We start from the raw sequence: 27,069 nt of genomic DNA, 5'->3' as shown, positions 1-27,069 counted from the left end.
CTCCATTCCCCAAAATAAACACGTGATTGTCGATTAATTCCCAGTAAATAGTGATTTATTTCAAAGAATATAAGCTATTAAGGCGATTCAGTCCTAGTCATCAGTTCGGCTAATTCCTGTATGAATAATTCTTCAAATCAACTAATCAGTTCTTGTTGTTGTTGACACAGAGTGATAATTAAAGGCTATTGTCATGGAATATTTTACTCATTGGCTGTTGAATGATGCAGTCGTGGAGAAAAAGACAGTGAAACCCAAGAAATTACGGAAGACAAGGAAAAATACGAAAAAGCAGACAAAAAGGTAAGAGTTTATCGAGACATATGCCGGGGATTCCATGAATCAAAAGCGCGGGAAAACGTGTTTCTTTGTTTACATTCTTGTGAACTCAGTCATCTCTGCATGACGAAATAAAAAACTGACATACGTTAATGCCACTAAAACCGATGGATTTTTTCTTAATTCTTTCTGTTAATTTCATTTATTTCATTGCTTAGTCTTGCCGATTTAATTAATGCTATCCATTCAATGGCATTGAAAAATTCCTCCTGAATTATCTGACATTGCGTTGAAAATAAAGTTTGAGATATTCAAGTCCCAGATTTTGATTTAAAATTAATAAGAGGATGAGGTGAAATTCTCTAGGAATGACAGTTTTTTCGCAGGTGACTCTCGATTTTTTAATCGTTCTCATTTTAATATTGGTCTTATGAATAGTAGAAAATGTAGGACGATATTCAACAAACTGCGGAAATGTTATTAAAAAACTGACATTTCGTGAGGTATCTCGATGATTTTATTCGAATGATTTCGATATTATCTTGCAGAGGATTAAATCTCCCGATTCCGCGTAATCCACTGCCAATTCTGGAACCAGGGAATCTCAAAATGAGTCAATAAATACTTATTTAGAATTTTCTGATATCAATGAAAATCGAAGACTCACAGATGACAAAATAAACATCGTTGGTCTCTTTAAATCAATCGATTAGTCTGTAAACGACGATTAAGATCCTTGCCGCAATTAAAAATATTATTCTCTCAATCTCTGGAGCAAAGCGAAGCAAAAACCTCAATTCTCCAGCCTACATTTATTGAAATGCCCAAAAATGTTCATTTCGCGTGAGCGAATAATTTTCATTTTACACACTAGTCCGACAATGTGCCATTTATTTCTGAGTTACCCGATTAATTTAATTTCCATACAAATTTGATTTGAGAACAGATGTAAAACACTTTCAAGTGCGAATAAAACAACAATTCGTCCCTAACATTTTTCGAGTGATTTATCATTCATTATCTTGCCCAATTCATCAAGCACCCATTTTATTCTGAAATATTAAAAAAAGAATTTACATAACGAAATTAAAATTTCTTTTTTTAGAATTTCTTGGGTATGCATTACACTACCCTATATTATTTTTAATAAATCGCGTAAATCCGATCGCAAATTCCCTCGAAAAAAATTTGAAAAAACGTGAATTTTGTTTGAAAAACTGGAATATTTCAAAAATTTTCCCAGTCATCGTCAATCGAATGATACGCTATCCGGGACAGGTGGCAAGACACGTGGCACCCTAAGGAACCCACCGGTGCGTCTTCTTTTCACTTCTTCTCCACCTCTTTGCCTCGTTGCATCTCCTTTCAATAGTCTGTGTATGCACATCCGGCGGCCATCTACCCCAAAAATATGTAATAAGGGGAAAGATCCTTGGAAAATCGTAGACACCAGTGGCAAGAGGCGGGAGCGCGTGCTCAACAGCTGCTGAGGACGCGCGACCTCGCGATGACGTGAAGAAGACATTTGGTCTCTTGGCCATTTGGGCCTTACCGATTTAAAAAAAAAATTGATTCATGTCTTAGTCAGATCCCAATCAGATCCCAATCAGATTTTTTTCCCTCGTTTTTTCCATAACATCGTCTACGCGAACATGCAAATCTGCGAAAACCCCTGCCATTGTCTCCTCAACGATATCCAGTATCACCAGCTAGAATATCCCGGTGCTTACGATCTCCACCATAAGGGTAGCGTGCCACCTATCCCTTTACCCGCGTTCTCCCCAAAAATCCCCAAGTGGTAACAAAATATCCCGAAATCCATAACCCCGGCTATCTTATTACACGCTGGACTGGAAGACCGTTGATTAATCACAGGGACAAAGGCATCTCTTCAGGATGTTCCAACACCCTCTCCTCCAGAATTCACGTGGAAAAATATGACGTTTTTGCGTTTATTTAATGGCTCGAGAAGTTTCAAAGTGGTACGAATATTTTCCTGAGTTTCTCCTAAACTAAAAAGAATCAATCAATCAAAAAATTTGGGGGGAAAAAATTTTGTGATTAAATTAAATTAAATTATGGAAAAAGGAAAGAATATTATATTCTTTCAGGTCAATTCCATCGATGATTCGCCAGAAAAATGTAAAAAAAACGCAAAATTAGTTGCGAGGCTTTAGCGAGAAATTAATGTTGATTAGATAATAAATTTGATTTTTTTTCTTTGAGTTTTTAAGTTGTCAGTGGACGTGTCACAGGGCTAAACGGGTGGTCGAATAAAAATGAAACGTTGGATGAACACTTTATCAAATATTCAATTGCCCCTTTGGGTCTGAGATAGAGACAGGGTGACGTCAAGAGTTGCCGCATAGCAACACACGAGAGAAAACCGGGAGATATGTACAACGCAGGATGACACGAGCCAAACAAATGCGAGGAACCGTAATGTGTGATATGGTGATGGGTATTAGAGACCAGCTGCCCATAGTTTTATGGGTTACTCCAGGCAAACAGCAGTGTCTGTAGTTTATTCTTCACGCCGGATGGCGAGAGCTTGACTTTTTGGCTGTTGGACTGTCCATCCTCTCTCGGCTCTTTGAGATGGATTATGTCGTTGGGAAATCATTAAATCGCCTGTCCTTCCTATCGATGGGAATATCAATCAGCAGGAGAAAAGTTGATGCGACTAGAAAAACACCAGATGAGATGACGAAATCATTTAAGACGTGAGAAACTTTGGTGGATGCATATTCAACAGGTTTCAACCGATATCTCAGAATTGAGAGAACATACCGATATTTTTGTTAATATATTTTTTGTAGAGAAATGTAAGAGCTACAAAAAAGGTATTCATGTGAATGTCGATATTTTTCTTCGGTAGCGAGATAATCTCGGGAAATTGATTCTAGAAAAAAATGCATCTCTCCTGGTGTACCATTCTGCAACCGAAATAGAAGGGAGAAGGGAAAAAGTCATTGACGAGTTGAAATTAAATTGAGTTTCAGTGGTTTATTGAATTGAGTTGAGAAAATTTGTGAGGTGCCAATTGAAAATTCTTGTAACAGCCTCTGGAAATATAGTATGAGAATTTTATTCAAATTAAGACAGCCGCGGCGTACGAATCTTCATGCTGTGAATTTGAATTGAATTAGAATCAAATCGTTCTTAGAATTTCTAGGTTTCCTCAGAAATTCAAGGAAATTCACCTCATCCAGTCAATGATACCTTGAATTTCCAAGTTTATCCTAATAATTATTTTATGAATTCTCAATAGTTGCCGGATGTGCAATTAATAATTTTCCTAATTTCCCCACATTACCATAATTGAAAATATCACTTGAAATTGAAGTTGCTGTCATTTTTCTTAAATTTAAAAACCTGAAATCAAAATCGTGGAGTAATAATGAAGAAAATGAAGATTGACAAACAACTGGAGAGTTTTACAAGAGACAATTAGACACACTTTATTTAATGAATTGGTGATTAATGAATTAATTATTACTGAATCAGCAATTTATTGCGGAGAGACCTATTCAATTTATTTATAATTATATAATAATAATGCAATGATATTATTACATATAATTATAATTGTCAATAAAATTGAATGTGTGGTGGGGTGGTACAGTATAAATAATTAATGAAAAGTAAAATTTGATTATTTATTGCTGGACCTATGTAGTATATAATGTATATATTGGCGATTTTCCACTTTTTGGAGTAATGTATTGGTCGATTGTATATAATGGTATGCAGGAATCTTGCGGATGTCGGACCAGTGGCGTCCATTTACGCACATACATTTAAGATTTTTCAATGTGTGAGAGATTTTGCGAGGGTTCTGAGAATTCGATGGTCTTCTCAATGGCTCCTCTGTTTTGGGTGGGGAAAAAACTCGCGGTGATGAGGTAGGGGAAAGAGGACAGTGAAAAAATTTTGTTTAGACTGCGATGGGACAGAATGAGGTGGGAATTCCCTCCTGTTCAACTGGGCATTTAATTCTTGAACTTTCGCAAGAACATTTTTATTTATTGCATGCAAATTCTCAGATGAAATCATCTGTCATCTATCGTGGCATCCAATTACTCTAACTATTTGTGATTGATTGGAGGAATAATTAATTAAAGATTAGCTGAATATTTTTTTGTTGATGAACTGTTGGGGGTGCACGGGAAATATTAATTTTTGAAGCGGTAAAAAGGTGCTCTCGAAAAATTAGGAACTGAAAATTTCAGGATATTTTTCACACAAGCTGGTACTTCCATTGTAAATGCCTTTTCCATTCATTTTGATGAGATAAATGACGAGACATCTGCTCCCCCCTGAGTCACGCATTAACGCTAATTAATTGCTAACGAACACTTAAAAAACAGGAAGATAACGAGTAGTTGGGAGGTTTGAAGAAAAAATATTTGAAAATACGGAATGATCGGAGGTGGGGAATTCATTTCTGTTTTGCTAATATTTTTTTCACCCACCAATAGAGAGTTGTACGTCGAATTGCGGCCAAATTACACGGATCGCCCTGGTTCTCCCTCGTGTACTTCTCTTGTTTTCTCCATTGCCCCCTACTTGAAAGTCTCGAGAGTTGAACCCACCAGAACAGCAGAGAATTATTATTTTCGTTTTTGCTTTTAAGTTTTATTTTTTTCTTTTCGAGACCACACGCGGCCGCACTCTCCCGCTTAGCGAAAGAATTTGAAAAAATCTTCAGGCAAATCGAGAAGGAAATTTCGCAAGAATCAATAGATAATGATAATCAATAGATATTGATCTTTAATTAATTCAGACTGAAAAACAGATTGTGGCAACTTTTTTTAATGGAGTTGAATTAATGAGACACATTTGAGGTGTTATCGCAATATTTTTTCATTTTTCAATTTTTTTAACAAATTTTTAAGAAACCATTGATAAAATTGACGTGAAAAAATATTCTGTTCTTAAGTTTTATCAGAAAACCACGAATTTTCGTACGTTTTCAGTAAACATTCGCAAAAACTTCCAAATTTTGGCAAAATACACGACTATGAAAATCTGTGAGTCATTCAATATTCCTAAAATTCTTAAAATCAAAAAAAGGTATATTTTTCCATGTGAATCCAATTCGCGGTTCACAGAAATTTACCACAAACATAAAATGAGGAGATATCGGTAATAACTCCTTGAAGTTATCTTCTACATTTAAACTTCAATACCTCAGGGTGCATTGAGTATGCGTCGCGGAACTATTCGTGGATGCAGTTCACCGGTTGTTTTCTGGGATTATAAATAAAACTCTGGCAGAAACCGAGTGGACGAGGTCGTGGAGCCGAGCACAAGAGTTGAGAATGAGAGAAAAAGCAGAGCTCAATATTTTTTTTCACCTTCTTTCTCCTTTCATTCCCTCGTTTTTTATCTCCCCAGTAACAACAGAGTGAACTCCTCTCACACGTTGAAACAGTCTCTTCAAAGCTTTAAAATCTCCTGAATCTTCATCATCTGCAGAAGGTTAAAAAAATTAAGAGCTTGAAAGAGTGAAAAAAAAAATGGCTTTATGGATAAAAATTACACAGAAGTTTGAGAGTAATAATAGACAATAATAAATACTTCTGCAGATCTGAGAATAGCTTTGAAATAAATTTTTTAAAATGAACTGACGCATTTAATCTGAAGAAGTCTGAACAAATTTGAGTTACTCGAAGTAACAAAATGGAAAAATTATATTTCATGAATGAGGATTAAAAGTTACAAGATGACAATGGAGAAACTTTCCTGGGGTAAAGTCTCTCGGCGCCATAAAATGGTCTTGAAGCCTTGAGAAAACCCCCAGTAAACTTTTTTTATGACCCTCTTTCGACAAGGTTAGAGACAGGAGAGATCAGAATTATTTAAATAATAAGAATGACGAAGAATGAAAAGCTAGCAATAATTAATTTGTCTTTCCTGTAGAATATGGATCGGAGGGAATCAATGAACGAAAAAAATTAAACCAGACAATTACAAATGATAACAAGTTTAAGAAATCAAAAAGACGAAAGTTGTCTCGAACGGAAGAGAGTGAGAGAATTCGAAAGACCACAAAGGAAAATTATTCAAAGAATATGTGGACCAGTGAAGTATTATAATGGTGAAGTGGAAAATTCATCTCTCTTTCTCTTTCATGCACTCCCTTAAGAGAAGCTTCCGACCATTAAAAAATTCCCAGAGGATTTACTGTGCCCCACCCTCTCTCAAGAAGAATAAAAACTTTATGAGCTCAAAACAGCCAAAAAAGAATGATTAAAAGTCTGAAAATCGCAAGGAATAACAAAGTAACCGGAGGAAACTTTATTTTTCTCATAAAATCCCTGAATTTGCAACGAAGACCGCGGTGAAATATTATTCACACCCTCAGGCATTCCAGGATATTGCCAGATATTAAATACCCCAAACTGCGAGAGGAACAAATTATTTAAAGACTCAAAACGACCGGAAGTTACGAATTATCAACAATAAACCCTTTTTTTCTCCAAGGAGAAGTTGGGTACTTTTGACAGAAAACCCGGGTGAACCTCCTACAACCCTCGATTATAAAAGAATTACCGAATTCGGCGTAAGGAAGAGGGCAAAAAATCTATTTACAAGGTATACTAGAAATGACCAGCAGTTACATTATTTACGACAGTAAACTTTTTCCTCGTCTCTTGGAGGCAAAAAATTTAGTGAACTCTCCTCAGTTGTCTCCTGCGCTGCTGGAGATCGAGAAAAACTGTTGAAATCAGAGCCCGGGAGGGAAAATTCTATTCTGCGCGTAAGATTTACAGAAAGTGGCAAAATACTGAGCGTAGGTCCTTCTATTTCTTGCAAAGAAACCTCAAGCTAATTCGACGAAACAATTTTCAAACTTCTCCACGCTCTGTTCCTTAAGAATCATTCAGTGATGAATAATAATAATAATAACCAATGGAAAACATTTTGCGAAATAAAAAATATAATTTTCCTATGCAAAATCCCATTTCCAAAATGGCTCTCCATAAAAGTAAAAACTACAATTAAAAAAATTTATAATAGCAAAGCGGCTTGAACAATTTGCAAAAATTGTGAATAAAAATTTAGTTTGTCGAGTATTGAAGAAATTCTCAGAAACTTCGAAAACATCTGTATTAACCCTCACCAAATTGTAGATTCCCATGACTAGAGTTAGATATCCATGACATTCCTCCACCGAACATTGAATTCTCAAAAAAAAAATAGTATATTCTCCAATGAGCATAATCTGGGAATGGGTAATAATGATGTTCAGGTCGTAACATGCGTCCCCAGCACACGGTGTTCACATCGATTCCCGAAGGGGTGGATTTCCCTCCAGTTCTGTATTTAATGGCGGCCACATCGGCCTCGAGAGCCTCGACAGCCACGACAACATCCCTCCATAAAATCGTGCAACCTCGTGAATCTCCGGCAGTGGCAAAATTGAGGGAGAACCCCGAGTCCCCCACTTCCTCCCTTTTTTTCCATCCTGGGGCAGATCCCCATTGCCATTCCCCACGCGGTGGGTCCCCTACCCAAGTCCAGACCCTCGTGTTCACACACACAACATCAAATCCCCATGTAACACAAAATGCCTCGATGCCGCCTCTTTTTCCTCTTTTCTCTGCTGTACCCTTAGTTTCAACCGAGCGAGCGTCCAAACCACTCGCGACACTCCAATTCTCTTTCCTCCCTTCCCCATTTCCTCGTCATTTAAATCCTCGGGGTCTCCATAACACGTCTCCATCCCATGTATTTGACAAATCCTCGTTGTTAATATTTTTCAAATTTCTCGGTACTTGTGTGGAAGTACGCAAGCGCATATAATCGAGGCTCCAGCGACGCCTCTCGAGGTGGAAACAAACAAAAAATAATAAAGGGCGAGAGTAGTCGAGACGAGAGGAATCGATAGTGTACGCCGGTCACAGGAAGCATTCGTTATCATTCCGGAGTACAAGGGCTACAGGATAAAGTCAATGGTAACGAGTGTCATCTGATATTTTTACTGGATTTAATGTCGCAGCGTTGAGATCGAGTTGTTTTAATGGGAGCAGTGGAATGTGTTATGACACAATCAAGTGGCTGGTGCAGTCCTGACATCATGGATATAGTGTAGATCGAGGACCTGAGTTATCAGTTGTTTGTTGAGAGCTGATTATTCAACGAGATGGAGAGATTACCTGGGGATATGCTTGTGCCTGCTAAGTCTGTGGATATTGCCAATTATCATTCGACTTTTTATTCACCACCACCTACTGAGGCGTAAGTCATTCATTTATCATCATTTGATTATTTCGTTGGATTTTATTTTGGTAATTCTCGGAGGATTCAACATTTTTCGATTGTTTACAGTGGAGGTGTGCGTTCCCACGTTTTTTTTTTTTTTGGTTTTCACTTCTTTTTTATTTGTTGTTTGTTTAGGGAACACGTGGGAAGTTAATTGGAATTGTCAGGGAGTTTGAAGAGATTTGAAGAGATTTGAGGAGATTGAAGGGTTCAGGAGAAATTCAAAAGGAGAGGATGTTTAATTATGGAAATGTGGAATGAGTAGTTGGAGGAGAAAATGGCAGACTAGTTTTTTTGTATGATGAAATTTTCCGCAAGAAAATTTAGTTTAATTCCAGTGGATTATTAGTCTGCGTCAATTTGTTTATTGAAAGCTGAAGGATTAATTTTCTGGGTGATATTTATAGTTTGTTATTTGCCTTGTTGTGATTTTATCGTTGTACTTTCAATTAAACTCCACCGGAAGTTGATAGTGATATAAAATATATCAGGAGAATGCGGATATTATCGCAATCGTAAGTTGCGTTAGTACCGCTGGGATGAATCAGTTAGCACTTGTTTGAGTAATTTATTGAGTACAGAGTGAACCTTGGGAGGTACATTGAGAGATTGAGACCAAAGATTCAGATAAAAGAAGGGACTAAAGAAGATGTTTATTTTTCACGTATCTTTTGTAGGATTTCCTGGGAAACCTTTTGCCAAACTGAAAATGATCCTCAGCTCTGGGTTTTAATCCGGTTTAACCGCAAGTGTTTTACCTGTTCTGGTCTGTTCTTTCTTTTCGTTGGGAATTTAAGAATGTGAATATCTTTTTTTCTCGTTTGGGACATTTATTTTTAGTGAATGGGGATCTTTAACTCGGGATAAGAGAACCACTGGGCACCTTTTTTCAGGTGGTATTAGCATACCTTTTGCCGAATCAAGGCGGCACCGCCGAGAATGCCACCTTTTCTAATTATGGGAATTCTCGGAGTGTCAATGACATTTTTTTAGGAAATCGTAGTTTACTCGAATATCAAATCCCACCATTCGTCAATTTTTCCCTCGACACAGACAGATCATGGGGAAAATATATAATTACATATTTTTTCCATGCAATCGTCCAGTGTTATATATATATTTTTTTTACAATTTTGCCCATGAGGGTGAGAGGGCATTTTGCATTTTTTTTTTAATATTTATTTATTCAGGGGATGAGGTACTCTGCAGTAAATACAAAAAAAAAGAATTCTATATGCTGTATTTTTGTTCTCGAAGTATTTATGTCCGTGCGTAAACATATTGGATAATTGCAAGCTCATTTAATTACAGCTAATTATAACTGCCGAAAGAAATTTGAATTTATTTTAGTTCGTTAAGGATTAGAAATAAAAAAGAATTCTGGATTATTTTGATTTCATTTTTTTGTTCCGATAAATGTTGTTGAAGATTATTCGGGGGATGTTTTGTTCCATTGATATTTTGAAAAAATGAAAAATGAAAGACACTGATAGGTAGCCAGCTGCGACCTCGTTTTCACATGTAGTGGCCATATGAGGGGAAGTGAGTAGACTTAAATGCCAAATTGCAAATTTGTACAAAGGGGTACTTTTTTTTTCGCCCTCCAAGACGTCTGGGGCTCCTCAGAAGGGCGAGAAGAGAGGGGGAGGGGAGAAAAGACGAGTGAAAACAGAGAATTTATTTTAAAACCCCGGGGGTTGCTACCAGACTGGTCTCGGTAGACGTACCATTGAGAAGAAGCCTGATTGCATGCATCTGCTCCGGGGGCTTTATTGGTACATACTTTTCAGTTCTACAGATTCTAAAAAATTAGAGAGGTTGTGAAGAGCTGAATAGACTCACATCACCCTTATTTGAATGGAGGCCAAAAAATTTCGCCAATTTTCAGCCCTCGAATGCATTCAACTGAATCAACGACAAACAATTATCTCCAATAAACCCAACAGATGACCTCACTCTCCTCACTCCCCTCACTTTCCCTTTTTTCCCTAATCGAAATATCATGATCCCCTAAAAACCCACCCCCCAAAAACCAATTAGTGTTATCCGTCAAAAAATTAGTAATTTGTCATAAAAAACCATCAGTGGGCGTTTCTCGTGCTCCAAATTCCGATGGAATGACCACTTGGTCAGACCATTAGAATAAAAAAAAAAGTTCAGCTCACCCTGCATTAATCTCCATTGGTTATTCCCACGGGGGTTGAATTAAAGATTCACACGGAAAACTAACGTGGCACTTGTCATGGGAACCGAGCACATAAAATGTATGCCAAAAAGAGAGCGAAATAAAAAAAAAAATAGGGGTGATGGTAGCCATAAGGTGAGGTGCAAGGGGGGATGATGGTAACCCAGGGCCTCACCACCCCTCTTTACCATACAGAAAAGGTGGATGCACTCTCTCTTACTCTATCCCCCCTTCAATTTTGACTCATTTGTGTTAGTGAATTTAAAAAGCAAGAGGGATGAGCGTCGGTGTATTTAACGCTGTGGAATTATAATTTTTTTTCCATTTTTTTTTTCCTCGAGTTGGTGAGAGAGAGAAGTTGAAGAGCGAGAGTCGAGGCAAGGGCGCGGGTATCAGGGCAGGTGGTAGCCAGATGTCTTGTATAAGGGCTGCATGAACACCCTGACCCTCCACTTCGTGGATCTACGCTGATACGTTTGTCTCAAACGTGCGTGTACATGTTTTTCTTTATTTCGTTTTTTTTTTTTCACTTATTTTCTGTACTTTATATTCTGCCGATTGCAGATAGCCAGTCTCGAGGTTTTAATTGTGATAATAATGTTTATGATGATGGGAAGATTGCTGGAGGAGCTGTGGAAATGATGGAATTGAGTTAGTCCATGATTTGAATTTAGTTGGAGTGATGGATGACTTGTTGTTCGTTATCTTGAGGACTGGAGGAGTAGAGACCGGAAATTAGATGCCCTTTTTGATAGGATATCCAACAAACAACGACCTTTTCAAACGGTTTCTTCAATTCTAGAAATTCGGGGATATGAAGAATTATTATGGGGAGACGGTCGTCTCGATCATTTTCGCGGAATGATCTTCTGTAATATTTCAATAATTCTGTTTGAGGAGCATTAGTCTGGGAGTGCACAGATGCAACTTGTAATCTTATCGAGGATCAATAGATTTATTACCTCACACTTCCCATTATTCCCAGGAAGAGGGGAAGGCAAATTAAATTTATAGTCAGTGGAGTGCTATTGAAGGATTTCTGAGAGAACGTAAACATCAACAAACTTGTGTTTTGATCTGGAAATAGTACTCTAGTCTCGAAGATCGTGGGAATGCAATGCAGAAGTCGTTGGTAAATTTTTGCGATTGGATCGCCCACGCGTTGAGCACAAACTCAAATACGGAATGGAAAAAAAGAGAGAGTGTGAGAAGAAGAATGAGATAAGACCCTGAGGCTTTGGCGCCGTTGATGCAACTGGGGATCGAGTGACGATGAATCACTCCTTTATTTTTCTCAATGAAGAATTTTATTCCATTCATAAAAATCGGCACTGAGCCACACGCCAGATGATAAATCCCCATCAATCAGGGGAATTTTCTCAGTGAAGGGAAAATGGAGATCAGTGGGGAATCAGGGGAGAATTCAATGGCGAAGATGTGGTGAAGATTATTATGAAGATCCCTCGGAGATGGTGAGGCTGAGGGGAGCAGTTTCAAGGGCTCTGGAGAAATCTTGTAGTTTTACTATATTCAGAGAAATTTAGGCAAAACTATTATTTATTTATTCGATTAGAATTGATCGTTGAGGTCTCCCTTGTCGTGAAGAAAAAATTCTCATTTTTGGGACAAGTACAAATTTTTTTTTGAGTGGGAAACTTTCTCTTCACAATTGTCTAGTTGCGAATTTATTTATATAAGGAAGGCGAATTTTAAATTATTTAAAATCTAAATATAATTATTTACATTTCTAATTTATTTTGAGATTTAAACATGAAATCGAGGAATTGGGAAATTGGGGAAAAAACAATTTTATGTAAATGTAATTTGTTTTTTCAATTTGAAAATAGATTTTGAATTGGAATTTCAAGTGTAATTTTCAAACAATCACAAAATGGCTACATACGATAGGTCCTTACCCTCGTTTATTGTTGCACGACGATTTGGTGGCACCCGGACGTCAGCAAGGAGGAAGGAAGGAGGGTAAAGACCGGAGGTAGCACACCCAAAGACACGATGAAAAAAAAAATGCTACGAGGAAGGGAACGGAACTGACTTGAAGTAAAAGGTGGATGGGGAAAAAGACTTTTGGGCACACGTGGAAGACGGGGCGACGAATTGAACGAGGGGAGAAGTGCCCAGATGGCCGCACAAATTTTCATTTCCTACCCGGTGACGATTCGAGGGATTAGATAGTGACACTGTTTATTGCCGGACAACATAAATTCGTTTCCTCCCAAGATTTTCAATTTCAGAATAATTTAAGGACATCCTTTTAGCCAAAATTCGCATTTCCTTACAATTTTCTGACAAATTATTCGCAGGATTGACGTGAAGAAGTATAAATTATTATAAAAATTATAAAAATTATTATTATAAAAATTCCGCAAGTTCCTTGGGAAAGAAAATCCGAGAGATTGAATCTCGATCAATTTAAATATCGATTTTATGGTATTACAATGAATTTTGTAGGAAATTAATTATTGACTTGAAATTTTGATTATTCAAATGCAATTGTTTAACTGAAAATTGCGACGAATCGGTCAATTTATTGTGCTTTCAAGTGATTTTCGAATTTCAAGTCGACGCTACCCTGAAATTTTCGAAATTTTTAATCTATTCAAAATTGAAGTTTTTACCGAAAGATTTAATGAACTTTTGCGATGGACTGACTTCTAATTTATATAATTGGAGAATAAGATAATAATATATTTGAAATTCCTGAGAACATTAGTACTATGAGGATCGTAGACTTCAGTTTCGGGAAGTTTCCACTTCATATCTCGAAAATCTGAAGCGTAAGAATGTTTTGCAGGTAGTGCTGTGAAGCAGAATAGAAGTGGTCCCTTGCTATTCAAGAGCCAAATCTCCCTCTGGATTTCCAAATTCCACTGCTCAAAGAAAATACCCGGCAATTCCCCGAAGCCTCTCAAACTTTTCTCAAGAAATTAAATTTTTTCCCTCCTCTAAACTAGAACCTGCAAAGCGAATTCGAAATTTCCACAAGAGCTCCAAGAATCTAAAAAATTCACCCGACAATTGGAGTGCGAGAAAAAATGGGTCAGTTGGTGAAAAAATCGTTGAATATCACCGAACTAGATCACTCGGCGATTATTCCATCAACTCGGCCCTGAAAGCCGATTAAATTCCCCTCAAATTATCAGATACATATCGAATACTTTGATTCAGCACTGGTCGATGTTGATGCTAATGTCTTGAGCCTCATGGTCACTTCAGGCACTTCTTGGAGGGTCCCGAGGACTGGCAGGTACCACTTCAGGCATTTAACAATTTTGAAAAACCCTTGGCTGTCATTAAAGCCTATAATATAAAAGGAAGCAGGCAACTTCAAACGAAGAATGCGAATGAGGTCGAAGAGGGAAGAATGAAGCTCTGGAATTTTTGGGGATGGAGTGTCCAGCTGACCGAAGGGCCCAAGACGTTCTTCGAATTTAAAGGGCCTTCAGGTATACATTGCACCCAAGATTGTCTCCCCCTTTCACGAAGACGACCTCATACGGCACATGGCGTCAAAATGCCAATGACTTTTCACCAACAATCGGTGGAGAAAAAAAAACATTATTTATTTGGCTCGTGCCAAAACATCTTTTGTTGGTGACAGCTGCTTGAGGCATGTTAATGCAGGAAAAGTCTTGAAATAGAGCTTGCGATCGTCTTGATCGAACATCACCGCCTCCTGCGGTAGTTTCCTAGGGACAGCTGGCCATTGTGGCACCTGCCTGGGGGTTTTTTTTCTGTTTTTTCTTTTCTTTTTAGTTGTTATATATGCGTGTAGTACGTCGTTAAAGGCTTCACGGTTATACGGGTGTTCCGACGATGGGTGGTGGTGAGGAAATTATGGATGGTTTATGGGAAGATCGTCTCCTGGGGGAACCACGGGATGTACTGAGAATTTTACGCGGGCTCGAGTTGTTAAACGCGGAATGGAACAGGGAGAACAAATCGCTTCGTTGATAAATACTAATTTATGTTTTTTTATTTTTATTTTTGAAACTTTAGAATAGCTTCAGTTTGGGAGAACATGTTGATAGACTTTTCTTTTGTGAATTTTTCAATTGTTCACGGGTTAGAATATCAATGGAATATCAATCCTTAATCAATGGTTAATTAATGGTTAATTAATGCTAATTCATATCGTTTTATTTTGAAAATATGAAACAGTTTCAGGTTTCGATGAAAATATTGAAAGATTTATTTCGGTGGACAGTTGGAAAATTGTTCATCCAATAGTTCTCCATTTTTATTGAAATTATTGGAATGTTCACGAGCTAGATGTAATAATGGAAATAATATGAGCGGACTCGATTTAGTAATTCATTCATTGCTGTAATCAATCACGTGTAGACGTTGTTCTATTATCTAAGCGTGTCCGTTTGAACTCGATCTCAAGATTTCTTCTCACAGGTATTTGCGAGAAAAATCAATCCACGTTACACGTGCCGATTCAAATCCAAGGATAGAAACGACCGTTGGGCTCTTTAAAAAGCCGACCGTGTCCGAATTTACTGGGAGAGGCAATTTTACATAACGAGTGGCTCATACACTTCTTTGAGTCCGTGGATAGTCTTCTGTAATAAAGCTGACAGGAATGTACATAAAATTAGGCAGCTGGTAGATGAAAGTGAGAAGTTAATTCATCAAATTTCTGTACCCTAGAAAATTTTTACTCATATGCACGCTAAATCCGTGATAAATCCGAGTGCCAACTCGGTGATGATTTGTGAGTGTTAATGAATTCATTAAAGACACCCCGATTTAATTTAATGGCGCGGGAATAAAATTCGATAATAATATATTTTATCGGAAAGCAATTAACTTTAATTATTGAATGATTTGGGGTTGACAGGAAATTCTCAAGTGCTTTAGGTAATTTATGTCGATTTTCATCAGCAGGTGGTTTAATTTCGAAACCCTAAATATTATCAATTATTTGTTATAAAAATTTTATTGCCAAATGGTGAAATGAGACAAGTGAAATTACCCGTTTGTGGAGTATTTTTGGAAATATCTCTGGGAGCAGTGGACGCCGTGAAATTTTTATCGGAATATTTTTTGTAGAGCCAAGTATGAGCTACAAAAAAGTATACAACAAAAATTTCGGTATCTCCCCTAGTTCCAGAGATATTTCCACAACCCTCACTTAAAAATCACAGAGCTAAAATTCTTCAAAAATATTTTAAAATCCTGAACTGCGTGATGTGAACTAAATCCAATATTTCTCATAATTTGTTCATAACAAATCCTTATCTCTCCAGAAACTCGTGGAAAAATTCGAAATCTACAAACCCATTCATTCAATTATTATAAGCCTGAAACCACTCACAATTTTTACTAATTCTCAATCAAAAGCCGACAAATAAATTTCAAATGACTTACAAATCAATGAGAGCCTTCCGCAGCGTAAATAAACAATAAAAAATACGTCATACGCAATTAAATGCCTCGCACTTGGATACCTGATTCCAACAAAGAGCTCAATTTATCCCCTATTTTTTTTTTTTCCATCGATACATACAGGGGGAAGATTTGGGTGGGAGATGATAAGGTTGGCCCCCCTCTGTGCACTATCTTTGTCCTTTTTTTTTTAATAGAAAAATCCCTCGAGGCCATCTGTGTGTGAAAGGCCTTCTGGCATATGCTTACGGCATGTGCACCCAACTTGGTGTGTGTCCCATAGTCATTGTTATTAGCCTCCCCCAAAAAGTGGGACGGGGAACTAATGTGAAAGAGAGAGATATATATTATAAAAATGAGAGGGGGGGTTGGGGGGAGGGAGATTGCAGACACAGCTGTCTGTGCAGGGGGGCGAGACGAGCATTATTGAACGCTTGCTGTACACCATTTGAAAATGTACGCATATCGATTCGTCACTCGGTTCATCTCCCATAGCAACTCCAAATCTCTTCAATTTCATTGGTACACTCTTTCCCCTACTTGCTGAGAGCCTTTTGGGGATAAATAAATGGACATTTATCAATTTTATTGATAATCCATTTTTTTGGAAATATGGGAGTAACAGGGAATTTTCGAAGACGAAATTATCACAATATTTTTGATGATTGATTGATTTATTATTTTTTCGTTGGACTCCATTAAATTCAATTCAATCAGTAATATTATATATTATGCGTTATTATTATTGTTGTTTATTATTATTGTTATTGCTGTTGTTTTTGGATTGAATTATGATATTTAGATCAATTTCGCGAAGTTTGAGGCGCGTGCGATAATTTTTCTGTTTTTTCGAATGTTTTGAGAATTTTTTCAAAATTTTGAATAAAAAATCCAGGGAAATTATTTTATGATTTTGATATTTAAAAATTGACGTTATTGAAGATTGGAATGCGATTGTGACTGGAATTTCAATGAATTTCTCGCTTTTTCTGTCACCTATGTCTCTCGATGAAAAAAAAGTATTTTTTCATTATGAAAAATACTTCCAACGGTCATTCCTGACGTCATCGCAGAATGCAATAACACAGATTCGTGGAAGTGGTATCACGGAGACGGGGGTTTGATATCCAATGCAAATGAGACAAAAAAGTAATTAAGAATTGTGAGAATCTCGCAAAACCCTAAACCGCGACCTTTTGCAAACGATTTCAACGATTAAAGATGTTCAACCCCTTCCAGCTCAAATTTCCGTCTTTCTGATTGTTCTGGTAAATCGTTGCCGCAACTCATCTTAGAAAATATAAAAGATTTGCATTCTGTCGTTATTTTATAGACCAACTTTCATGTTCGTGCGATAATTTTCCAAATTTTTTTCTACAGTTCTATTTATTCTAGTCTAGTTTATAAAAATCCCAGGAAAGGCACCACCTGAAAACTCCATGAGTCATTAAATGATGGAAATACTTTCCCAGAAAAATGAAATTAAAAAAAAGAACATGAATTTTGGCGGACGGGTGTAGGCCATCCTCATCTCCATCCTCTTTCTAAAAATCTCATCTCATTGACAGCTGAAGAAAAAAAATATGAGAAACTCGTTTTTTTTTCGAGGGTCAAAGCTGGAGTGGCCGGAGGAAGCGATTGACAAGTCTTTCCCAGGGGTTGGATAATGAACCGCTAAAAAATAAATATGGGAAGTTCACGAGGTGCAGTCTTTTTCCGTTTTCGGACAGGAAATTAATTAAACCGTGTAAAGGAGACACTTGCGGCGAGTTTTGTACCCTCGAGGGACAGGATGTGGTCGTCTGCTCATCCGGAGGTGCATTAGAGGGCGCGAAGAAGCCGTGAAGAATAAGAAAGTGGTCGCTAAGAAGCAAATGAAACTAAAAGAGAAGAAAGCAAAATCCGATTGACAAAGGAATCGGAGGAAGGATGTTCAACGAAGCGTTTTTCAAATTGGGGATCTCTTGACTCTTCTTGTATGCGCACTTCCTTTTGAGGATTAGGATTGTCTATTGACCCAGGAAGTGACGAATGATCATAAGAATGAGAATGCTTTTATTTAAATGTGCACGGAATTGTTGTTTGAGTGAAAATGGATAAATCCAGTCTCGCATGTGTCTATCCCCTCTAAAAAATTAGACAAATTAAATTATTTCATAAATCAATGGCAATTTTATATTTGCTGATGATATCTGCTAGATGTTTAGTAGAAAAACGCGAAGATCTCAGGATTTTTTCGAAAAAGGGTGAATTAATGAATATTGCCCAAGACTCGAAGATCAGACGTAAAGTAGTAATTATTCAAAGAAATTTGAATGAACCGATGAGAGCTGGTCTCATTCGGTGAAATTGATCAATAAAAGTTTCACTGAATTTGAAACGACAGAATCAGATATAGCTGATCCTATCGGAATTGGGATTTTGGCCGAAACACGGAATATTCAACCGCTACAGGCCCCTCCGTGATAATTTACATAGACACTTGATCAATCCATTAAAATTCATAAATTCTGTATTCTGCATTACAGGTCGAGGTCTGGTTACGACTCGAGCAGTGGGGACGAGTCAGAGAGTGACTACAATATTCAATCTTATCAGGCAAATGCTCACAATGCAAATGCCCCTGCAACAGTGAGCACTGGTGCAACAGCACCACAGGGCAAGCACATAAACAAGGGTCGATGGACTAAAGAAGAGGTAAAACTGCCTTTAAACATATCAATGAGAGCTAAGAGAATGGATAGAATGGAAATTGAGAATGGAATTATTGAGATTAGATAAAAAAAAGAAATCCCCAGTTTGGCCGGTCCTTGCTGGGAATTTAATAATAGATGTGAAATGAAGGGTTGGTACCTTTCGACAAAAATAATAAAGAATTTCGCCCCTGCGTAATCGAGGGACGAGGACAGATGGGGATGACCCTAAATGTTACCTGTTCTCTCTCCCTCTCTCACTCGCCAATTGATGTCAGATCTCGAGGTATACGGTTTCCCATGGGAAAGTTCATGTGGCCTTGTCCCACGTGTAGTTTACTTTGAGGTTTTTGCTCCCCTGATTCTCAATTTGAGAAAAAAAAATTGGGATTTTCTCGAATGTTTTGGAATTTTATTGTCTGGGAGGGGGAAAATTCGGGGAAATTTATCCGGCTTTTCACGTATTTTATTGCACTGTGGGAAATTCGGGATCGTCGGTTTCGCTCATGTGCGTGAGATTTTTCGGGGGATGGGAGGAATTCGATCAATTATCACAATGCGAAGGGCGAGTGGAAACATTCAGTTAGGGATGTACCTCTAGAGATAATTCACACTTTTTTGAGTTTTTTGATAAATTGTTGATCGGATTGACCCAAAAAAAATGTAACGTATTTACATTTTATCATTATTACATCTTCAAAAATTATGATATTTCGTTACGAGTCATTAAATAATAATAAAATGCCAAACTGTTATGTTTTTTTGCATCAATCGGCGTCTTAAAATAAACAAAAATTTATCATATAAATTGGAGAAAGATAAAAAATTTATAATATAAAATGGAGAAAGAAAATCGATGTCGATATATCTCGAAATTGACCCGCCACCACGACGTCGTAGCAAAATTTTGAAAATTCCAAAAATCTCAAACATTTCGAATTTCGTGGAATAATTTATTCAAATAGAAAAATGCAAAAGGCCTTTTGAAAATTTATTTCATTGTCCAGTTTCCACTTTATATATCAAAAAACCTCAAACATGAGAGTTTGAGTTGCAAAATGGAGAAATCCATGAATGTATAGTGTAATTCATGTAATTGATAATGGCTTGTGTAATTTGTGTAATTGTGGTGTTTAGGACAATTTACTGAAGCAGTTAGTGAGTAATGCGGAGAAATTGGGAACTGGATTGCGATGGGATGCTGTAGCTGCACATTTTCCAGACCGAAGTGACGTACAGTGTCAGCAGCGATGGGCCAAAGTTGTTAATCCAGATCTTGTAAAGGGCCCGTGGACCAAAGAGGTAAAATTTTTGAAGCAATTTAAAAAAAACCAAATAAAAAACATGTCAATAAACCTCGGCATCCGGGTAGGGACTTTAACCCTTGATGTTTCGCGTCCTCTGCTGGGTCCTTTGGGCCTTTTTTCGGCTCGAGGGAGGGAGATGGCTTGATAATGAGACGGAGGTTTGCCTCAGCGAAAACAGGTTTTGTTTGAAACTTTTCCGACTGTGGACTCCTCGATAAGTGGTCCTCGGGAATGGGAACTCGCCCCGAGGGGTCTTCGCGATTCAAGCACGCAAACTTTTCGGAGACTCATACCTTTCCGGGTTGCGTAATTTGTTTTTTTTTTTCTTCTCGAGAATCATTAGAAGTAATGAATAGAAAAATCTTGTGAACTGAAGAACGGAAGTGAGATTTCATTTATCAAATTCTTAGGGAGAGTTAAATGCCTTTGTGAAGAGAGTAAACAATCTTTCATAAATAAAAGTGGAAAATTCATTAATCCATACCTTTTGAAACTTAAAAACAACTTGAAGTCAATTTTATTTAGATAGCGAATTTGAATTGAACTCAATACTGACATTTTTAGTATTCAATAATTATTGGCAATTGCTAAAAAAATTCAAATACGAATTAAGTTCATAGAAATGAACAAAAACTGAAAAAAATCACGGCCAATGAGAGGATCCAGTGGATTTCCTCAATAAACCTGAACTAAGTAAACAGTAAATATCCCAAGTTGTAAAATCAACTCCACTACTGAATAATAAATTATACTAAAATTGAAGATGGAAAACAATATTATTAATAATTAACAATTGATTCTCAAAAACAACAGAAGACTGAATAATTTTTACTTGACTCCCAAGGGAATATTTGTGAATCGTATAAAAATTCTTATACGACTTTATTTAATGGTTCTCTTTGTTTGCAATTCGCGTGTAATGGTTTCTCTGCCATAATATCGAACGACCCACAAAAGCGAGTTATACCTGGTACCCTGGGAGGACACGCACACGTTTATATGGATTGGCGATAGTCTCGAGGTGGTTTTTCGTATACCGAAGGTGATGCTGTACCTCTCACGACGCATATCCCAGTGCCAATGCACTCAGCAACAAGAGCCAAGGGCATAAATATCTTGCATCTCACTCCTCCATACAAGAGCATGCATTCCCATGCATCTTTTATCCTCGTACGTGCCATGAAAGACCGAATACGTTTTCGTTACCCAGGTCTCTGTGGTCTGCGTGGGGCCATTCCCGCTTCTCAAGATGCCTTTTTACCTCATTCCTTGCCCTCCACCTTTACCTTCCACTCCATCGGCTTTATCCTCTACGTTCTCTCCCTTAAGGGGAGACGGCCAACATTCAGCGCTGAAATTCTGCGAATTTTAAACTCACACAGCAGCGTCAAAGCACGTGTGCCTGTCTCTCTACCCTACACAGCTATATCTGGAGATTACTTTTTTTTTTTTTCATTCTCACCAACAAGGCGTGCACCTTGATCACCTTTTTAACATTCGTTTGATGCATTTTTCCAACCAGGAAGTACGCGCGACCCAATAATAAAGAGAAAAAAAATTTATACAAACCGTTGGGGATCATCAACTCTGGCTTTTTTTTTTTCATTTTTCTGCTCTAAACTTCGTTTATTGCATGTGATTAATCTTGTGCGGCCTTATTCAACGATTCTGGATTTTTTTTTCTCTGCGGGAAAAAGCAAGTAAAGAATTTGAAGTGGAAGATCTTTTTTTTATTAATAAGTGAAGACATTTTTATTCTGCAATTCACAAATAATTTCAATTAAATTGAAAAAAAATTATTATCTTCATTGTTATTATTATTATTATTATTATTATTATTATTATTATTATTATTATTATCAGTATTGATAGTAATTAATAGTAATGACAGGTAGAATTATTTGGCTCCTGGTGGGAAGTTGAATTTTGTAAAAAAAAACGGTGCACATTGTTAAAGATGATTTTTTCATCTCCAGGAGGACGAGAAAGTGGTGGAGCTCGTCGATCGCTACGGTCCCAAGAAATGGACCCTCATAGCTCGACACTTGAAGGGCCGAATTGGTAAACAGTGTCGAGAGAGATGGCACAATCACCTGAATCCAGGAATAAAGAAGACAGCGTGGACTGACGCCGAGGACAAAATAATTGTTGAAGCACACAGACGCGTTGGTAATCAGTGGGCAAAAATAGCAAAACTTCTTCCAGGAAGGACAGACAATGCTATTAAAAATCACTGGAACAGCACTATGCGAAGGAAGTACGAGGCAGAAGAGGGAAGGACAACGGGAAGCAGAGGTACGTAGAATTAATCAGATAGATGAAGATGAGACAAATTAAGTGGATGAAAAATTGATTGGGGTCTTTATGGGGGACTGCCATTGTTATTTATTTATCATTTAAATTATCAGGTCGTGGCAGGAGAAAAACAACGGAGACGATTAAGAAGGAGCCAGTGGCGGACGAATCCTCGTGCCAGGAACAATCGGTGAAGGTTGCGATCAAGGCCGAGGACAGTCGAGCGACTGTGACCTCAGGGAGTTTAGAGATTGATTCACTAGACTGGACTGGCGCCTGGGGACAAACCTCCCAGCATTCTATGATGCAGCAACAATCTCAAGCGAATTATCTTCAAAGTATTATGCAGATGGATGAGAAACCCGATGAACCTGTCAATGAGAGGAAACCTGATATTTCGCCTTTCTCTAAGTAGGTTTTTTCGTATTTTTGTTACACTTCTCTATCTATTCGAGTCTCAAGGAAATTGACATTTCTTGGGCACTCGTAAATCCCAACTCAACTTTTCTATTCTGGGGAGTCCACTAGGAATTTTAGATGGTACCGATTATTGAATCGGGGATATTCTTACGTTTTTCGATGTTGACATGATAAACGTGATCATTTTTTTATTTTATTCTTATTCATCACCAGATACTTCAACCTGAATATGGGAGCAGAAGCTTCTTCCAATACCTCAGACATTCGTCTCCTACCGATGCCAGACCTCGAGGATGATGACGATGGCAGACTGAGTCCTCCCTCGATCCTGCGCAAACGTCGAGGCTTCCAGAATATTCTTCCCCGCACTGAGACTCCAGACAGTGGTCACCAAGACTTCCTCATGGGTACATCATCCCAGGAGGCGACAACAGCCCCCTCAACACCTATAAAACAACTTCCCTTCAGTCCCTCTCAGTTCCTCAATAGTTTAGCCAGTCCAGAATCATCCTGGATACGTGCTAGCACTCCCAAAGGCTCCCCAGGTACCCTCACTACTCCTCAACCCTCTGGGCTTCGTCGTGGGCATAACGACGGCAACACCCCCAGGACTCCAACTCCCTTCAAGGATGCACTTGCTGAAATTGAACGACGCAGTGGTGCCACAACGCAGTTACCAGCAACTCCCAGTCGTCTCGATGCACTCACCGAAATCATAAAGCAGGAAACTGATCGCGAGAGTTTAGCCGGCAGTAGTATACTCCAGGATTCTGGTTATGGCACTGGTCGACGACGTGGAAAGGAAAACAGTGCACCTGGGGGAAAGAGAGCCCGTAAGGCACTCTGTCAAGCCTGGGCTACCTCCAACGACAGCTCGGACATGAGTTTTGCTGTCGAGACTCCGGTAATTTTATATAAAAAACAATTTCTCTGGATTAAAAAAAAAATGAGAAAAGTAAAAGGGTTAAATTAAATGACTGAACGATTCTTTCAAATTTTTCCTTCAGCAGAAAAATATTTCAGCAATTAAATTAAATGTTTTGGCTATGAATAATTGGATAAATTGTGTTTGTAACGCATGACTTCTCTCATTTTTTGATAATTCAACTGATTGAGGAAAATTTGATGAAATAAATTAATTTATAATAATTTTTCATTGCAGAGTAAAAGTATAGATACATCAGTGTTATTTTCTCCAGCATCAATGGCCCTGGAGGACAGTTTTTTAGCGGCTGGACCGAGTCCACTAAAGGTAGACCATTCCCAAAATCAAAATACCCCACAAACCCATCAACCTGCCCTATCCTGGTTCTACTCTCGCTCCAATCGCCTGTAGACACGCTAGCCGGCCTTTTTTATTTATCTTTCTAATTCTATCATACCTCTCTAATATATTATTTGTTTGATTATTTTCTTCCAAAAGAAAGCAAAATTATCTCTCTCTTTATTCCTTTAACTAAGTTACGTTGTTGGATTAACCCGGTGAATTATGTTTATTATTAATTGATACGAGAATCCAATTTGTTCATGGATCCTCTCATCCTGCGTTTAACCGGTTGTTCTTCCGGTGATTAAAAAAAAAGACGTTTTATTGTCCCGAGGAAATCCCATCCTCTCCCCAAAGATTTTTTCTCTCCTTATTTATGTTTCTATTAATTATTAGTTCTTAAAATCCCTCCCCCATGAATAACGAAAATCGAATTCCATTCGGTATTTGACCCCACGAATTATTTATTTAACAATTCTCTAATCCCCTTATTTGAACCCGAAAGTAACACTCGAATAATGAAACTTCCCTGTTAATTATTTATAAATTAAACGAGAATTAATTTATTCCAAAAAGGTTGACAAACAAAATGAAGAAAGAAATTTAACGTATCCCCAGTAATTTCTTATTAACAATTACGATAAATATAACATTAGAGTACTTAATTTATTTCCACAAAAAAAAACAGACTCGCCTCATTTAATTGTCATCCATCCGTACAAATTAAAGACATTTATTTAATTTTGAGCGAGTAGTGTTGTATTATGGTTTTTTTTTCAATTATTTCGAAAGTTATTTATATATTCTTTATAAGTGTTTTTTTTTGTTTCGTTACGTTGGGTTTAAGCATGTCTGCACTAACTCCAAACGAATGATCCTTATTATTATTTTTTATTATTTGTATTATTAAAAACAGGCCTGGCCTAGCGTACCAAAGTACCTTCATTGTCCCGCCCGACCACCCCCTGCCTATTTCGCCAAAGCTCAATCCCTAAAAGCTTTTTTTTTTATGGGAAATAAAAGACGGGAATTTTTTTTATTGAATGCAAAAAAACAATTCCCTATTTCGAGAGAAAAAAAATCCAAAGACATTGAGCAACGGCTGAAAATCATTCGGAGATGCTTTCTGATCGGCTCGCACGACGTACCAATTACAGAGGCTCGCCTAGTCACCGGAGCTCACACTCCTCTTTTCTCTTTCGATTAAATCGAATTGAATATGTTAATGCAAATTGATGCTTGTGAAATAATTGTCCTGTCACCTTCCTACAAACACCTTCCAAAGAACTGTCTCTATTTTATTTTAACGGCTGAACAGACACATGACAGAACAGAACGAACTGAGATGAGAGTTTATCGTGTATAGAGACTTATTGATGGAGTCATTTTCTCAGTAAATTATGGTTTTTCCGTTATTTTTACGACATTTTTTCTATGAAACTTGCCGGCTGTAGCTAGTGTGTCTATCCTTTCCAGACTCCCCACGATTTTACATCCGTACGGAAGCCCAATGCCAAGAGGGCTATCACGTTTGATGTCTTTGACAGTCCATGTATCAGCCCTCTGATTTTCAAGCCGCAGAAACGACCAAAAGTGAGTGGTTTTTTTTTATTTTCTTGCGTTCTGGGGATCATTTGATTTTATGATTTTACGAACCCTATAGCCTATCTTAAATATTTTTTGGTTGTTTTTTAAAATAAGACCTCATTATCGTGAAGGTAAAATTTATAATTCATCATATCAACTGCCAATCAAATTCCTCACGAATAAAAATTCCCCTATCAACCAAATCTATTGGAAATTAATTGAATTAATTGATTAAATCGGTTCGAAGTGATTTATCCATGTACCTCCCTTGCTAAAAATTCGATTGTTCATAAATTTCGTGTTCGGTAATTATCGATTATTCATCACGGAGTTTATGATAGAATAATTGTATTAGAATATAATACTATATTTTATTGAATAAAGTTACTTATAATCCTTGAATTAATCATTAAATTAAATGTTTCGTTACTAACTGGAAATAACTCGACGTGAAGACTGTAAAATTTGCTGAATTATTTACTAAACATTTTTGTTTGGAACTACTCATCACGGAGGTGTTTTCTCTCCCAATAAGCTCTGCATATGAAGCTGTGCCATTCCATCTCGCATTGAATTAATTTCTGAACAAAATTGTAATGATTCAATTAATCTGTTGCAGCTGCATCTTGAAGCTCAATGGACAATGGTAGCATGTGGTCGTACCCAGGACCAACTGGACATGACTCGTGCTGCTCGCAATTTTCTGAATCTACACGGGTTTCCACCTCTGCGCCCACGTTCCCTGAACTTCTAATGAGTAAGAAAAATAATTGTGGAGTTCATAGACTTCAAGAGCATGACTGAAAGTCCGGTCGCGCGATATTGGAACTAGTCGTAGCACGTTTACGTGTTTAAATTACCGCATTAAATCGTCATCAAAAAAAAAACAAATCTACGAAATAATAAAAATAGTGAAAAAGTGTTTAATAAAACGAACAAATTTGAGAAAAAAAGTTTATTTTGTTAGTGATACCTAAAGAGTAAAGTTCTATTTTACTGAGCTTGTAAGTGCATCACCCAGTATTTTTAAGCCAACAAATGACTCGTTCGCAAAATAATATTTGGGAGCATTCGTTGGAGAGAACAGAAGCCATATTATATACAAAAATTTATATCATTCTTCTCTTTTTTCTATTTTTTGATCGATGAATGAGAGTAAATATGTGTCATGGAGAGTGGAATAGGAAATAACTATAGCCGATTTATTTGATAGAATATTATATTATAATATAAAACACTATTTGCGGCCGTTACGTACAAAGAGCCTTTGTAATTGGTATTTAACTTACAGTTTTCAACATAATAAAGAATCGCACAAAAAATGAGACTTCTAGATTTTTAAACCTACTTGTT

At 37.4% G+C, this 27,069-nt stretch overlaps 1 protein-coding gene across 3 annotated transcripts; it reads left to right on the top strand.

Annotated features, from left to right (window-relative positions):
• On the top strand, window positions 1–26,812 carry Myb (proto-oncogene like protein Myb). Of its 3 annotated transcripts, none has more exons than XM_011305951.1 (9): window positions 1–303; window positions 18,676–18,844; window positions 19,978–20,142; window positions 22,124–22,442; window positions 22,556–22,853; window positions 23,076–23,766; window positions 24,025–24,114; window positions 25,606–25,722; window positions 26,336–26,812. In XM_011305951.1, the coding sequence occupies exons 1-9, from the start codon at window positions 194–196 to the stop codon at window positions 26,468–26,470; spliced, it is 2,094 nt and encodes a 697-aa protein (XP_011304253.1). In that variant the 5' UTR covers window positions 1–193; the 3' UTR covers window positions 26,471–26,812. The 3 variants fall into 3 exon arrangements, with proteins under 3 accessions (XP_011304253.1, XP_011304255.1, XP_011304254.1); XM_011305952.1 differs by lacking the exon at window positions 1–303 and adding an exon at window positions 7,920–8,526; XM_011305953.1 differs by lacking the exon at window positions 25,606–25,722.
• The last annotated feature ends 257 nt before the right edge of the window (window positions 26,813–27,069 follow it).

This window comes from Fopius arisanus, unplaced genomic scaffold, assembly GCF_000806365.1.
Source record: "Fopius arisanus strain USDA-PBARC FA_bdor unplaced genomic scaffold, ASM80636v1 scaffold00045, whole genome shotgun sequence".
Classification (NCBI taxonomy): domain Eukaryota; kingdom Metazoa; phylum Arthropoda; class Insecta; order Hymenoptera; family Braconidae; genus Fopius; species Fopius arisanus.
Note: the sequence above shows the minus strand (reverse complement) of the source record. Positions and strands in the feature narration are given on the sequence as shown.